Genomic DNA, 14,552 nt, shown 5'->3' with positions numbered 1-14,552 from the left:
TCACTGCTTCCTTCTCGGTGTTCAGTAGCGTCCATTTATGAGCTTCTCCCTCTTAGAAACAAACAAGCAAACAAATCGGGAGACTCGTCTGAAGTCTCCTTTGTTCTGTGATTTTTCACAAGTATGCTATCTGTAAGCTCTCAGTACCTAGGGATCTAAAAGGAATCTGAGCCTCTGGACTGAAAGTTCTGTGAAGTGGACATCTTCCTACTTTGTTCACCCAAAGAGACTATATCTACAAATGGAAAATGGCCAGACCATGTAGAAAAATAGAACTCTGACCCATAGTCTGCAGCAACAGTCCAGGAAGCCAACCCAATATCTGCAGTAACCAGTCTAGGAAGTCAAACTACTATCTTCAGCAACCAGCCCAGGAATCCAAAACAAACCCTGTAGCAATCAGCTCCAAACAGCCAGAATTTGATTAATATCCTCCCCCCAACCACGCATATAAGATGCCTTGCTTCTAGTTAGCCTCCCCCATGCCAACAATCTCCAATCAGAGCATACCTGAAGTTTCCCCCCTCCCCCCCCCCCCCCCCTTTTTTTAAACTACAAAGCTTTCCCACTTCTCTCCGGGACTTAGAGTCTCTGCCAAATGCAAGTGATGGCTTATAGCAAGCTCTGAATAAATTGTCTTTGCTTTTTCTCGTTTTGGTGGTCTTCTTTTATTTCCACAATTTCGTTTAAAGGTTTCACTTCCTGGCATGCTGTGGGATGTTAGGTAAGCCATTTCCTCCCTTTCTCCAACTGAAAACCTGGTTCAACATTTATTCATTCCTTTATTGAACAAGTATTCCTTGGCACCTAAAGAAACCAGGCCGTAAGAGGTGCTAGGCGTTGGGTGGAGATTAGAGGCACAAAGATGATCTGGGCCCTTAGCTGCTCTCTGGGAATGGAGAGCCCAGTAAAGGGATGGAGATCTCTGAGCAGGCGTGGTCAAGAGGAGTATGTGCTATTTCGTACCAGCATCCATCCGTGCAGTGCCGGGCAGTAGAGAAGAAGGGAGGTCAGTAGGAAGAAGAGGGCTGGAAAAGGATTCCCAGAGGGAGCCTTCTCCCTAACCGCCCGCTCCCCCGCATTCGCACGGCGGCGCCCCGAGGCCATCAGTGTCTCTGGGAGAGCCGGCCGCGCTCTTGGCTCGCGGTTTCTTGGCAGGGCACGAAGCGAGGACCACAGAGACGTGGCGCCCTCCGCCGTGCTAGAGAAGCCGGAGTGGCAAGAGTGCAGCGGCCTCCACCGCTCCCGTGTGGAGCTCTGGCTCGCGCCAAGCGTGGGGAGCAGGCGTGGGGCTGGCCCGGCTCCCGGGGCGTGGAGCCTGGGACTTGCACCGCCGGCTCCTGGGCGCAGGGCCGCTGTCTCCGACCCGCCCCGGTCCGAAGCGTCCCTCCCCGATCCCGGGCAGCCCCCGGTCGGCCTGGCGCGCTCTCGCTGCCCGGCAGGGCGGCCCGGGCCATGGCAGCTGCGGCCCTGGCGAGCGGGGCCCCCTTCGGCCCTGCCCTCGAGCTGCTACCGGGACAGCCCGCGCCGGCCCGGGCGCGCCCGGTGAGTGCGGGGCCGGCGCCACGAAGCTGGCTCGGCTCTGCCCGGGGCTCTAGGCCCACACGAGGGGCGGCGGGGGCAGTGCGGCGACCGGGAAATCGGGGTGCAGCCCAGAGTGGAGGGGCCGGAGGAACAGGCAGGGAGCAGAATGGATTCGACATCCCCCAGACTTGCGCCGGCAGGGGAAACACGCGTGCAACTGCACAGGCATGAGCCCAGCGCTGGGGCAGAGGTGTTCACAGAGCGCTGTGCGCCACGACGAATGTCCAGCATTTCCATGTCCCTGGTTTTTACAGAGCTGGTTATGTTTGAGGTGGGTCTTGAGATGACTCTGAGTTTGCCGGCGCCGGAGGGAGGAACTGCATCTCCAGGCACGGGGAGCTGCAGGTGCAAGGACACAGATTTAGGCAAGGAAAGGATTTGGGTTCCTAACAGGAAGGTGACAGGACAGGGGGTGAGGGTGGTGGTGCGGGTAAGCGGGGTCTCTGAATAGGCAATGCGATTGTTTGCCGTGCAGAGGATTTGGACGTTTTGAGGTGCAGGCGTCGGTGAGCCAGCCGAAGTCTTTGCGCCCCGGGGTGCTGGGTGAGTCTGTGTGGGGACTTTGTAAGGCAAGGTCTGATGTGAAATGCAGCAGAATCAGCCTCACCATGGAGATTGAGATCCTGAATGAGGCGGTAGCTGGGAATGACAAGCCTTGATGGCTTTACCTTAGCAGTGTTTGTGTTTCTTAAGGAAGAAGGTAAGAGGGGGTGCAGAAGCTTGGGCTCCCAGAGATACAGGAAAAGGGGACATTAACACTGGAAAGTGGGGAAGAAAGAGTAGGGCGGGGCATTTGAGAGAGAGTGCTGGAGTGGCAGAATGCAGGGAGTCAAGTCAGAGTTGTCTCTGCCCGTTGGAGGACAGCCTCCAGAGCAGCCCGGGTGTTCTGAGGTGCCCTTAGCTGCCTCTGTGGCTGATGACAGTGAGGGGGAGGGACGAGAGAAAGAGCCTCACACAGGGGCAGCAGGGGTGGCAGGAGTGAGGATAGAAGGCAGTGTGGCACAGTAAAGAAGAGCCAGAGAGGCAGACAGCCCTGAATTCTGTCTCCGTTCTGTAACTTTGGGGGCAGTGAATCTCTGAGCCTGTGTCGTCTTCTATAAAATGTATCTAATCCCCGCCTCGTAGGCTGTGAGGCATTTACAGAGTAATAGAGGTAAAGTGCCGACGTAGGCGCAATAGTTGCACTTGTTTTCAAGGGTTGGTGACCTCTGACGGAGAGTCCACTGTGGGGAAAGGAGGGCACCTAGAGCAGCAGGTAGCTGTTCTGGGCATAAGGATGAGAAGGGAAAACTTGCAGAGACTCATGAAAAAGATGAGAGGATGAAGAGACGTGAGAAACTGATGGCTGATCCCTTATATCTTTGTAAGTAGGGGGTGCAAATGGGCAGAGAGTTCCTGGAGACATTCAGTTTCCAGAGACTCACCTGGCATCCCCTCTAGTACCTCTTAGTGCCTGGTCTACCCCTTACTCCAGGCCTGGGTCTGGGATTGTCCTAGGCCATTTAAACACATGTTGTTTCAGGAGTCAGTGACCTTCGAGGATGTGGCTGTCTACTTTTCTGAGAACGAATGGACCGGCCTGGCCCCCGCTCAGAGGGTCCTGTACAGGGACGTGATGCTGGAGAATTATGGGGCTGTGGCTTCCCTGGGTAAGGGTCTTTCCTTTTGGACTCTGCTTCTGCCCTTTAGAATTTCCCGGCTACGTCTTCCTCAGAAGCTCAGGAGTCTTTGATAACCCCACCTGAGGGGCAACCTCAGGCGCTTGGATTCTTAATGACCCAGCCTCAGCGGTTGCTGGGAAGTTGGAAAGTCAGACTTTCTTGCCCCAGGGTTACCCAACCCTCTGGGTAACTCCCAGTGCTATGGGGAGAGTAGGAAGAGAGCAGATTCCTAGAGCCCCACCAAGCCCTCAGTTTCCCACTGACTCAGTTTGGGAGACCCAACCCAGTACCAAGCATCCTCGTGCAGATGTCTGAACTTGAGGGCTCTAAGAGAGGGAGAGAACAAGAAAACTCGATCTCTCAATGAGTGGAATCATCCACTCGCTCACTCAGACTGTTACTGAGCACCTCTTACTCTAATTCCTGACCTTTGTAAGCCTCCTGGCCCCGCTTCCCTGGGTCTCCTGTCCCTTCTCCTGGGCTTCCTTTTCTTGATCTCCCTAATTAATTCCCTTCTTTTCCCTCTGCCCCTAAAGACAAAGCCTGGGGGGAGCCCTGGGATTGCTGTCACCGCACTCACCTGCCTGTCCCATTTCCTTCCCCTCAAGCAGCATTTCCATTTCCCAAACCGGCTCTGATTTCCCAGCTGGAGCGAGGGGAAGCACCGTGGTGCAAGGCTCCTCAGGGAGCTCTGGATGGAGAGGGCCCGAGGGGCATCTCCTCAGGTGAGTGAGGACAGTGCCAGTCATCTGGCCAGTTCCCTTGTCTTGATCTTCAAAATGTAATAGGTATGCATCCTCTTAACCTAGTGCTATAGACACCGTGGGATTCCTTTTTTTTTTTTTTTCTGTGTTCCCGTGATTTTCCATCTTCTTGAGTCTGTTTATTATCCACCCTGGCTCCTCTTCCTTCACCTGTTTTGCCTCTTCCCCATTTTCGACGTTCTTATCGTGGCCACCATTTATCTGTACCCCCTGACTTTTCTGTTGACACACTGGGGTGGCCTTTAGACATTCCCCGCCTTCTTACGGTCTTCCAGCAGAAGATTCTGACTGCTGTTTGGGGTATCGTGGCCACCTTTATTAGAAATCAAGAAGTCTCAATAACCCTGAGCCGTATAGTTCCAATTCAGGGATTTCTGGTGGGCAAAGCCCTGGCATTCCTTTAGGCCCAACACAGGGCTTTCCTGTTCCTAATTTCCTGGTGACAACTGTGTCCCCTTTTTGCCTCCCTGGCCCCATTCCATCTTCTTCCCACAGGAGCTCTTTTGTGGGCACAGTGGAACTTGAGCTGTGCCTTCAACGTGCCCATTCTCACAGTTCCTTGCTGTGTCTGGCAGTCTTTCCATATTAGGATGATCTTGATTATAAGTAACAACCCAGTGCAAACTGGCTTAAACAAAAAAGAGGAATTTACTGTTTCATGCAAGTAGGAAGTCTTAAGTAGGGTGCAGGTACAGCTTGATCAGAGCTTCAGTCTCTGCTCTTTTCTATCTCCTTGTATGTTGGCTTTGTCTACAGTCTGGCTCCTCTTGTGGTTGTAAGATGATTGGTAGTTATAACCAAGGCTCTGCTTCTTTATACCGAGGGAGAGAAGTAGGGCAGGCCTTCCTCAGGCTTTTGCAATGTACCATCTTAAGTCTTATGCCAACTCTAAACCAATCACTATGGCCAGGGAAATAGTATGCACTGATTGTCTTGGCCTGGACTGCCGATTTCTGAAACTGTCTCTCATGTAGTGAGTGGGATAGGTTAACCTGCTTGGCTTAGACCAGTGAGGGCTACAGTAGGAACTGGAGTTGGGATCACTCCCCTCCAAAGGGCACGGCTACTTCATAATGGCGGAGGTGGTGGTGGTGGGGCTTGTTGGTGGTGGTAGATTGGTTGTAGGGAGACAACTACAGTGTCCTCTGCCTTCTCTCAGGATCTCAGTGCTTACTCTCCCACCACACAAGGGAATTTCCCATTTTGGCTCTAGGCAGAAAGCCAACAGCTAAATTATTTCTTGAGTAAAACCCTAGCTCCATGACTTGCAGCAAACTTCCTTTGAGTACATGTCCCTATTCGAAGTCCGTTTTTGTCTTAAAGAAGAGGACACAGGGGACACACAGTCCTTGGCTTCAGCAATGTACAAGGTGGTCATTTGGAGGGTGAGAATTGCTCTGTTTCTTAGGAGGCTTTGGTTGGGAGTTAGAGAGATCTTAGCTAAGTCTGAAGAAGAGTTCATTAGAGTGGACCTTTGCAATTAGAGGTGCCTGTCATTAGAATAAGAAGTGACTTCTGGAAACGGCTTAGTGAGGCTGTGAGTCCATTTCTAATGCCATGGAGAGACCCATCGTTGATCCTTTGTAGAAAGAGAAGGCAATAGATAGGTGGATAGACAGGAAGGAAGCTAAGGGACTGTGGTTTCCCAACATAGCCTTAGGAACAGATCTTTGCAGTTCTGTTTCATCCTGATTCTTTTCCATGTGAGCTGGCTTTTGCCTTCTAGGGGAGGTGAGGAAGAGACCTTTGTCTCTCCTGTTTCTTCTTGATTTTTAAAAACGAATGATACATTTTCATGTTTTGGGGAACTGATGGAATCACAACTGCCCTGTGCATCTGTTTTCTGTCCTTTATATTGTTATCCTCCTCGAGTTTCAGGTCACCTATGTACCAATCTTCCCACCCACCTTCATTCTCCCTTACCACTTCCATCTCTGCTCCTTTCCTAATGGGCCCTGCTCCTCCGACTGAGCCAGCCTTATTTATATCTTGACCTTGGCAGGATGTCTATTTCTAAAGCCTGCTGGGATCTCCCATCTTGAGCAGGTGGAAGAGCCGTTGAACCCGAAACTGCAAGGAGAGTTTCCAAGCCTAATCTGTACTGGTAAGTGAGGGAAATGAGCACTTTCCTCCCAGGCACATGTTTTCCACTGTCTTTCTTTTGTGAACTGTTAAAATTCCATTTTACCATTTATGTTCTAAATAAAAATCCCTCTGAAAATCCCCAAGTCAACCATTTAATGAAGAGCAGAATTAAACTGTAAACTTCCAGCTTTCATTTGGACATGATCAATTAATTCAGGTGGGTCTTGCGTCTTAGGCTGTAACAGAACAGATGGCCTACTGGCTGCTATGGTCAACCAAAATGTTAAAAGCAAATGCTGTGTTTTATTCATTCTGTTAGTTTTTAGGGATCAGAAAGCAAGTAATATATGGCCCCTCTTCTGCAAGGGCTCACAGTCTAATGGTACATTATACATAAATGCATAATTACAGCAAAGTGTGATGCTGTAACAGAGGTGTGAATAGAGCACTGTGGGAACAAAAAGGATGCAGTCTTTGCCCAACTGTGTCTGAAGTAGTTAGGGGAAGCACTTTTCATGGTGGACCTGGCAACTGGATTGAATGAGAAGACTACATTTCCTTTTAGTGTTGACCGGTATGAGAAAGATTCTCCTTATTGCTTCCCACTGCATGTGACAAGTTCAGGTTCCCCAGATATACCACAAAGGATTCGTTATTTCTGAACTGGTCCTCTGCCCCAAAACCTGGCTTGTTCTTCTCATGTTATATAAACTGGACTGCCTAGAAGAAATTCTGACTTGTCTCCCTTAGATTCAATTCAACTACTTCTGGAGAGCTCCCCTCTGGACTCTGTCTCGTTTTTGCCTTTCTGTGGCATACACTTTGGTTGCTTTCTGTGTGATAGCCCTTTTGTGCCATTTTCAGGTAGAACAGGGCCGCTGAGACACAGGGGTGACACCTGGAGTGAAATGGACACATTAGTACCACTTGGTGGCCTTATTCACTCTGTCATGGATAATGATGTCATTTGCAGCTTTGATTTCTTCTTTCAGAGGGTGTGTTGGAGAGTGAGAAAGAAGATTTTATTCTGAAGGAGGAACGTTTTGAGGAGGCAAAGGATCACATGGTGCTATCAAGTGGACCCCGGTGGCGTGGCTCCCAGGAATTCTGGCTTGGAAAAACCTGTGAGGAGGAAAAAAGCAGGTTAGGGAGGTGGTCTGACTACTCCAATGGGAGAAGTGTGGAGAACACTGCAAATGATATTATAGAAGTGATTGTCAAAGATGAGATGGTCTCAGGAGAAGATAGTTCAGAGAATGCTATTGTTAATACCCACCTTGTTATACATCAGAAAATTCTCAGTGAGCAGGTATTCTATATATGTGAAGAATGTGGCAAGTGTTTTGATCACAATGAAGACTTTGACCAACATCAGCGAATTCATAATGGAGAGAAGGTCTATGGATGTAAAGAATGTGGGAAGACTTTCAGTTTTAGATCACACTGCATTGCACATCAGAGAATTCACACGGGGGTGAAGCCCTACGTGTGTCAAGAATGTGCTAAAGCCTTCGTTTGGAAGTCAAACCTGATTCGGCACCAGAGAATACATACTGGAGAGAAACCCTTTGAATGTAAGGAATGTGGGAAGGGCTTTAGTCAGAACACAAGCCTTACACAACATCAGCGAATCCACACTGGGGAAAAACCATATACATGTAAGGAATGTGGGAAAAGCTTTACGCGGAACCCTGCCCTACTTCGACATCAGAGAATCCACACCGGGGAGAAGCCTTACGAATGCAAGGACTGTGGGAAAGGCTTCATGTGGAACTCTGATCTTGCTCAGCACCAAAGGGTCCACACGGGGGAGAAGCCTCATGAGTGTACTGACTGTGGGAAAAGCTTCATCTGCAAGGCGCACCTTATCCGACATCAGAGAATCCATACTGGGGAAAGACCCTATAAATGTAATGACTGCGGGAAGGCTTTCAGTCAGAATTCTGTTCTGATTAAGCACCAGAGGCGCCATGCTAGAGAGAAACCCTGTAATTGTCAGTCCTCTCACCTTCTTGAACATTAGAGAATGTGTAATGATGGTACTTGCTTATAGTTCTTATGCTACAGGAACCCCAGAGACAGAACAAGGTGATTGCCCACAGTTTGTTAGAACTCGAATAGCCAGTGTTATCTTGCCCCTTCTGAACAGATACCCTGTGCTCTAGCAAGACTGGTCCTCCCGTTCGACCATGTACATGCTAGGCAGCTTTTAGTTGAGCATCGACCCTGTCAGGTACTGTGCTAACCACTTTACATGCAGTCTTTAGTTTTTCTTAATCCTATTGAGGTAGGTACTTATCCTCATTTTACAGATGAGAAATCTGAGGTTGAAAGAAGTTATAAAGCTCTTTCAAGGTCACTTAGCTAATATGTTACAGAATTGAATTTGGAAGCAGGTCTGTCTGACTCCAGAGTCTACTGTTCTTTATTTGTGCACATTTCTGCTTCGCTCATTTCTATTTGCTCAAGTTTCCCTAGGCTAAAAATGTCCCCTCCTCATCTAAGACTCAGCTCCTTCAACCGAACGGACCTCTCTTCCTCTTCTACTTGTAATCGGTACTGTCCAAATTGGTATTTAACTATGTGCTGTCTTATATTTTTCTAATGTCTTATGTGTGTTAGTTCAACTAAATGGCTCTTTGAGGACAACCAACACTGTACTTCTTTTATGTTTTTCAAATTTTGAAACTTATTTATTTTTGACTAGCTATAACATGCTCATGATAAAGAAGTTGAAATAGTTAAAAAAGGTGTTCAGTGAAAAGTAAATCTCCTTGTCACTCCTGTCTCCCAGTCTACCTCCTCAGAGACAGCCACTGTTACTGGTTGTGTGTCTTCCTGGATATATTCTTTCTGTATAAAGTACTCAGCTTTTCTAAGTCTGCCTCACCAAAAACCGTATTTGCTGTAGATGACAGTGTGGTTACATTGCCAACTCCAGAACTTTCTCTTCCTCTGAAGTTGTAGTTCACCTTGAGGTCACCAAGGTAACTTAAGGAAAGTAGTGGAGGGTAGTCTGAGTTGTGCAGTCTTGGGAGACCTGATTCCCCTTGTGTTAGAAGGTAGCACTCTGGGACTGGGAAAATGTAAACCAAGTGGGAGGCTTTGTTTTGTTTTGTTTTCATAAAAATTTGTATAGCTACAACCCCTCTCATCGTTCCACTATCCCAGATCCCCTTCCAGTCTTTTCCTTCTCATCATCATGATAGCCCACATGCTAAAGTAAGATGGAGCTTCCAGTAGTAAGCTATTGACAGTTTTCAAGAATATAGAAATAAAGGCCCTATTCAGAGAAGAGTGCTGGCCAAAACGGATGAAACATACATTCCAGACTTTACCTTTAGAGCCATTTTTCAGATTGCAGTTTGCCTCTCTGGTAATTAGGCTTTCCACTTCAGAAGCTCCTAGCCAGGTAATGTAATTGTTGACTAAGGAGCAAGGAAGAGAAGCCAGAGGCTGGCTTAGACTAAACTCCTGCTTCCTGAGAATTACAAATGTACTATCTAATTGCCGAAGCCTAAAGCCATGTAGTAAGAAGAACTTCGCTTAGCATAGTCCAGTTAGAGTAACCTCTAATAAGCATTGACACTTTTGTACTAAGCAGAACCAAGAAATGGAAATGAGTGATGTGAACAGGCATTTGGGGAAATTTATTAAGCAAATATCACTGAGCACCTGCTTGTATGCAAAGCACTGTGCTAGGTGCTGCGTAAACAGTGGTAAGTCAGACCTGCTTCCTGCCTTTCTGGAACATTCATCTAGTGAGAGAACAAACGAAAAAAAATCAAGTAGTTTATAAAAAATTGCTAAGTGTCATGAAGGAAATGAATGCTACAGAGAGAGGGAATGATGGAGAGGGAACCTCTTTATCTAAACAGTCAGGGAAGGCCTATCCTAACGGGTAATATTAAAGCTAAATCTCAGAATGGGAAGAAGGCGCATGTATCAAGAATGGGAACAACAGCAGACGGAGGGAACAGCTCTGCAGACTCTGATGTGTAAAATGCTTGGCATGTTCAAGAAACCAAAAAGTTTGGGATATAACATAATGATTAAGGGTATGAGAGGCACAAGTTAGATTTGTAGCTACAGCTGGGCCAGATCATTCAATTCCATCCTAAGTGAAAAACCATTAAAGGGTATTCAGTGGAGGAATGACATGTTTGAGTCACATTTTGGGATGATTGCTGCCTGCTGAGTAGACAGTGGTTTGTAGAGGGAGGAAAGTGAAAGGAGATCATGTTGGAGATTGTTAACCATCCAGGTTGGAGATGATAATGGCTTGGAGTGGGTGGTGGTAGTAGAGATGGAAAGAAAATGTATTTAAGATATAGTTTGGAAATAAAATCAGTGACCTGCTAACAGAGTGGATACAGGAGTAACAGGAATTAGGGACAGCTTCCTGGTGTGTTTGAGCAGCTGAATTAGACAGCACACCACTTATTGGAATGAATGAGACTGGAATGGGAATAGGTTTGAGGAAGGAGAAACTAAGAACTCTGTTTTGGATTAACATTTGAGATATGTGTGAGATGTACAAGTAGAAATTTCAGATGGTTGTATATGTGAGCTAGAGCTGAGGGTTAGTCATATCTAGAGCTCTGCATCTGAGAGGCATCGAAAGAGCAGAAGGTATTTAAAGCAGTGGGAAGAAATGAATGAAATCCCCTGGAGCTGCACTACCCAACACAGTAGTATAGCCACTGGCTATATGTAGTTATTTAAATTTAAAATTTAGGTTCTTATACTGGCCAGATTTCAAGTGCACAATGACTATATGTGGCAGCTGGCTACCATATTGGATAGTGTAGGCATAAAACATTCTCATCATTTCAGAAAATTTTATTGGACAGTACTGCCTCTGGAGAGTATAGCAAAATATTACGACCCAAGATAGAGTCCTATGAAACACCAATTCAGTATTTAGGGAGTTGGACAGGAGGAAGTGCCAGGAAGAGACACTAAGAAAGAGCAGTTGGCGGGAGATTGGCAATGTTACCAGTGGACACATTACACAGGCAGAGTTGATATAGAGTTGAATACTTGGACTAGTGCTAGAAGGAGGTAATCATTAAGATCCTGAATATTAATAAGCCCCAAAGTGAGGATGATATGTATGCTAGATGACGTCAGTATCTTAAAATGGGAGAGAGACAGATAATGAATAGGAAGAACAGCCCATGGAAATGGAACAGTGAAAGAGAAGAAACAGTTTGGACTTACGGAGGAGCATCATGGAAGTTGATCAACCCTGGGAACTCTTTCCCTCCAAGATGGAAATGTTTGTAGGCAGAGTGGTGGAATGGCAAGACAAATCTTAGGAGTATCACAACGAGAGAATTATCAAAATATGGCAAAAGATGCGTATTTCAGATGGATTAAGAAATAGCATGTAGAAATGGATGGCCCCCACCAAGAGAATTCCTAACTGGTCTTTTCCTTACCAGAGCCCCAGAGACAGGTACTTGAAAGCCCTGAGCCTATATCAAAGACGGTAGTCTGTGATGAAGGATTCATAACATGGAAGACCTTCCAATTTGTAATGACACTTTCCACACATCTCACAGAAGAGGAATGAAGTCAATACTCACTTTCTAAATTTGGGGGAAATTTAAATACAAAAGAAAAATTAGAAATTTAAGATACTTTCTGATAAATTGCAATTAGAAATATATTAAAATCAAAATTGATTATGGTAAACTTTTGTCTTCAGAATTTTCAGAAGTGGGATCAGAAAGTGAGGAAATGTAAAAATAGTGTATAGAGTCATTCACATAGTGAAAATTAGCTGGCTGGCCCAGAATCTCTTGGGGTAATGAATTATGAAATCCTTCCTGTTTTACAACTCAGAGGTAGTTACAGAGTTGTCTTAGAAGCACCTTGGTTGCAAACCAGTATCTGCAATGCTGAGCATGTCTTTGTCATGGCCAAGTCAGGATTCCATATTATTCATCTCTTACTGGGTTCCCAGCATCTATTCTCTATGGGGACAATAACCCAAATAATCTTTGGGAAAACATCCTTACTCAGCCATGTGGTTTGGCCTCACCCCCAACTTCATAAGCCTAGGCCCATCAACCTGTCCTATTTGGCCATGGAGCCCATGAGATATGAGGAGATATTTACTGGGCCTTCTGAAAGATAGACGCTTTTCTTTGAGAGCAACCAAAGAAGATGCTTTCTGTCCTCCTCTACGTGATATATAGGAAGATATGAGGCCTTGAACTAGGGCAATGCTTTTTTTTTTCTTGTTAAAAGGGCAGGTCGGGGGGAATTTGGAGCTTCCTGGCATTAACACGTGGAGCCTGAGGGTGAAGCCAATATCAAAGAAGACAGTGGCAAAGCAGAGAGAAACTGGGTCTCTGGTGACATTGTTGAGCCACAGCCCAAGCCTTAGCCGAGGTAGACTTACCTCAGGACTTTTCAGCTAAGTGAGCCAATACCCATCTTCTGTTCAACTGGCTAATTTGGGCTTTCTATTATTTGCAACTTAGTCATACTGATACTTGGTAGTTGGCAGTTGGTACTTGGCTTGTAGTTGAAAGCACTGGTTTCTAGTACCACACCTTAATGTTACATTTTCTCTTGGTTAGTAGTCACACAAACTGCTCATTTGTATCTCATCTCAGTTGCTTGGAGTTTGAGTGGCCAGATAGGCACCTGTCAAGTCCTAAACTTCATCTCAGGGGTACAACCAGACTGGTACTTTTCATACCTTAGCATACTTCCAAATGTGAATATAAAACTCTCAGTTCCAGATTCTCTAGTGGATAACTTCCTGTCTCTTTGATGTATTTTCTAGCCCCCCCCCACCCGACTTATGTGAATTTGGGGTTTGCCATGTCACCTATATTTTAAGTTGGATTCTTGTGAAATAACCAGAAATTTTTCATATCCACTAATGCATTGTTTTATTGAACAGTGTTCCAATACTATTGAGAGGTACAGAGTCCCCTAGAGAATGTTCTCTGAAGTTGAAAGTCATTTCTCTGCCAAGTGATTGAGAAGTAAGCAAAAAGCTACTTTGCTTACCTTAGCCAAAAGAGAAAACAAAAAGAACTGACTTTGAACTTTTTTTCCCCCAAGAGAAGAACTACATTTCTGGTGTAAGTGATATAGGTGTGGGAGTTAAGCCACTGCATTTTTCAGTTTCCACCCCCATTTCCAGCATCCCCAGTCCAGGCTGGACTAAAGCGTGTGTAGTATGAATGAAGCAGGAGACCCATTCTGATCTCTAGTATATTGAGCCCACTAAAGTTGGTAAAAAGTCATTCACTCATTTTCAAGTATATAACAAAAATTTCATTTTGTTGATAATACAAAAAGAAATGAGAAAGAATTGGTGTGAGCAAAGCAACCAAAATGTAAATTTGCCTATCAGACGATTAACTAATACAAAAAGAAATCAAAAAGAATTGGTGTGAGCAAAGCAGCCAAAATATTAATTTGCCTATCGGACAATCAACTGTTGTCTCAGGTGGTGTCCTACACTGTAGATTACTCTTCCCTTCAGATGTGTTTCCTGCCCACCAAAAGCACCCTATGGAGAGGTTGACATAGGCTTTTGACTCTGCCCTGTTCTCTTTGAAAACATAGTAATTCTATGGGATTATTACTATTAGTCATAGTAATTATATGCATGGGATCTAACCACCAGGCCCCAAGTTTATTTTATTATTTTCCTGGGATACTCAAAGGATACTCAGGCAAGTGGGCCTAAGCTCCTCTGATATGTCTGTCCTGGGGGTGGCAGATCAGATTCTCTGATGTTCCTTTGAAAAATGCAAACCTGTGTGAAGAGGAATCTAGAAGGAGGGGAATGGAATATGCTGGAAACTGGTAGCAAATAACACAACAAATGACCAAAAAACCCAGGATGTCTACAGTGAAAGTAGTCTGAAAAGGTAACAGACATACCAGAGGGAAGCCACCCATGACGAGGTTAATATGGAAACTGAAAATCAACTCAAAGCATACATAAGACATAGGCATGACCCATTCATTCCTTTTACCTCCGTGGCTTTACTTCACATAATTACTCTTTCAGAGTTTGGTGAAAGCTATTGTCTTTTCAATTCTCTTTCTAAGATCAGGAAGATGTTCTTAAAATGAAAATCTAATTATATAAATCTTTTAATCATTCTCTGTGGCCTAAAAAACAAAATCCGGGGGTGCCTGGGTGGTTCAGTGGTTAAGCGTCTGCCTTCGGCTTAGGGCGTGGTCTCGGGGTCCTGGGATGGAGCCCTGCATCAGGCTCCCTGCTCTGCTGGGAGCCTGCTTCTTCCTCTCCCACTCCCCCTGCTTGTGTTCCCTCTCTCGCTGGCTGTCTCTCTCTCTGTCAAATAAGTAAATAAAATCTTAAAAACAAAATCCAAGTTCCTTAGATCTTAGATATTCAAAACTGTATTGCTGATTTGTTTTAATTGATGGTTAATTGATGGTTTTACTGTCTCTCCCA

At 45.8% G+C, this 14,552-nt stretch overlaps 1 protein-coding gene across 6 annotated transcripts; it reads left to right on the top strand.

Annotated features, from left to right (window-relative positions):
- Window positions 1-715: 715 nt before the first annotated feature.
- ZNF662 (zinc finger protein 662) lies at window positions 716-8,134 on the top strand. 6 transcript variants are annotated; one of them, XM_034662131.1, is made up of 5 exons: window positions 716-1,545; window positions 3,107-3,233; window positions 3,854-3,970; window positions 6,012-6,113; window positions 7,087-8,134. In XM_034662131.1, exons 1-5 carry the CDS (start codon window positions 1,456-1,458, stop codon window positions 8,115-8,117), a joined length of 1,467 nt encoding a protein of 488 aa, XP_034518022.1. In that variant the 5' UTR covers window positions 716-1,455; the 3' UTR covers window positions 8,118-8,134. The 6 variants fall into 6 exon arrangements, with proteins under 6 accessions (XP_034518022.1, XP_011231095.2, XP_002925640.3 ...); XM_011232793.3 differs by having other exon boundaries at window positions 716-1,855; window positions 3,857-3,970; XM_002925594.4 differs by having other exon boundaries at window positions 716-1,855.
- The last annotated feature ends 6,418 nt before the right edge of the window (window positions 8,135-14,552 follow it).

This window comes from Ailuropoda melanoleuca, chromosome 6 (assembly GCF_002007445.2).
Source record: "Ailuropoda melanoleuca isolate Jingjing chromosome 6, ASM200744v2, whole genome shotgun sequence".
Classification (NCBI taxonomy): Eukaryota; Metazoa; Chordata; class Mammalia; order Carnivora; family Ursidae; genus Ailuropoda; species Ailuropoda melanoleuca.
Note: the sequence above shows the minus strand (reverse complement) of the source record. Positions and strands in the feature narration are given on the sequence as shown.

Excerpts from the sequence above, each read along its gene's own strand:
- ZNF662 (XM_002925594.4), top strand. The coding sequence starts at position 1,691 with ATGGATTCGACATCCCCCAGACTTGCGCCGGCAGGGGAAACACGCGTG. Across the intron at positions 3,234-3,853 it reads TGGGGCTGTGGCTTCCCTGG|CAGCATTTCCATTTCCCAAA; the intron begins GTAAGGGTCTTT and ends CTTCCCCTCAAG. Across the intron at positions 3,971-6,011 it reads CCCGAGGGGCATCTCCTCAG|GATGTCTATTTCTAAAGCCT; the intron begins GTGAGTGAGGAC and ends TGACCTTGGCAG.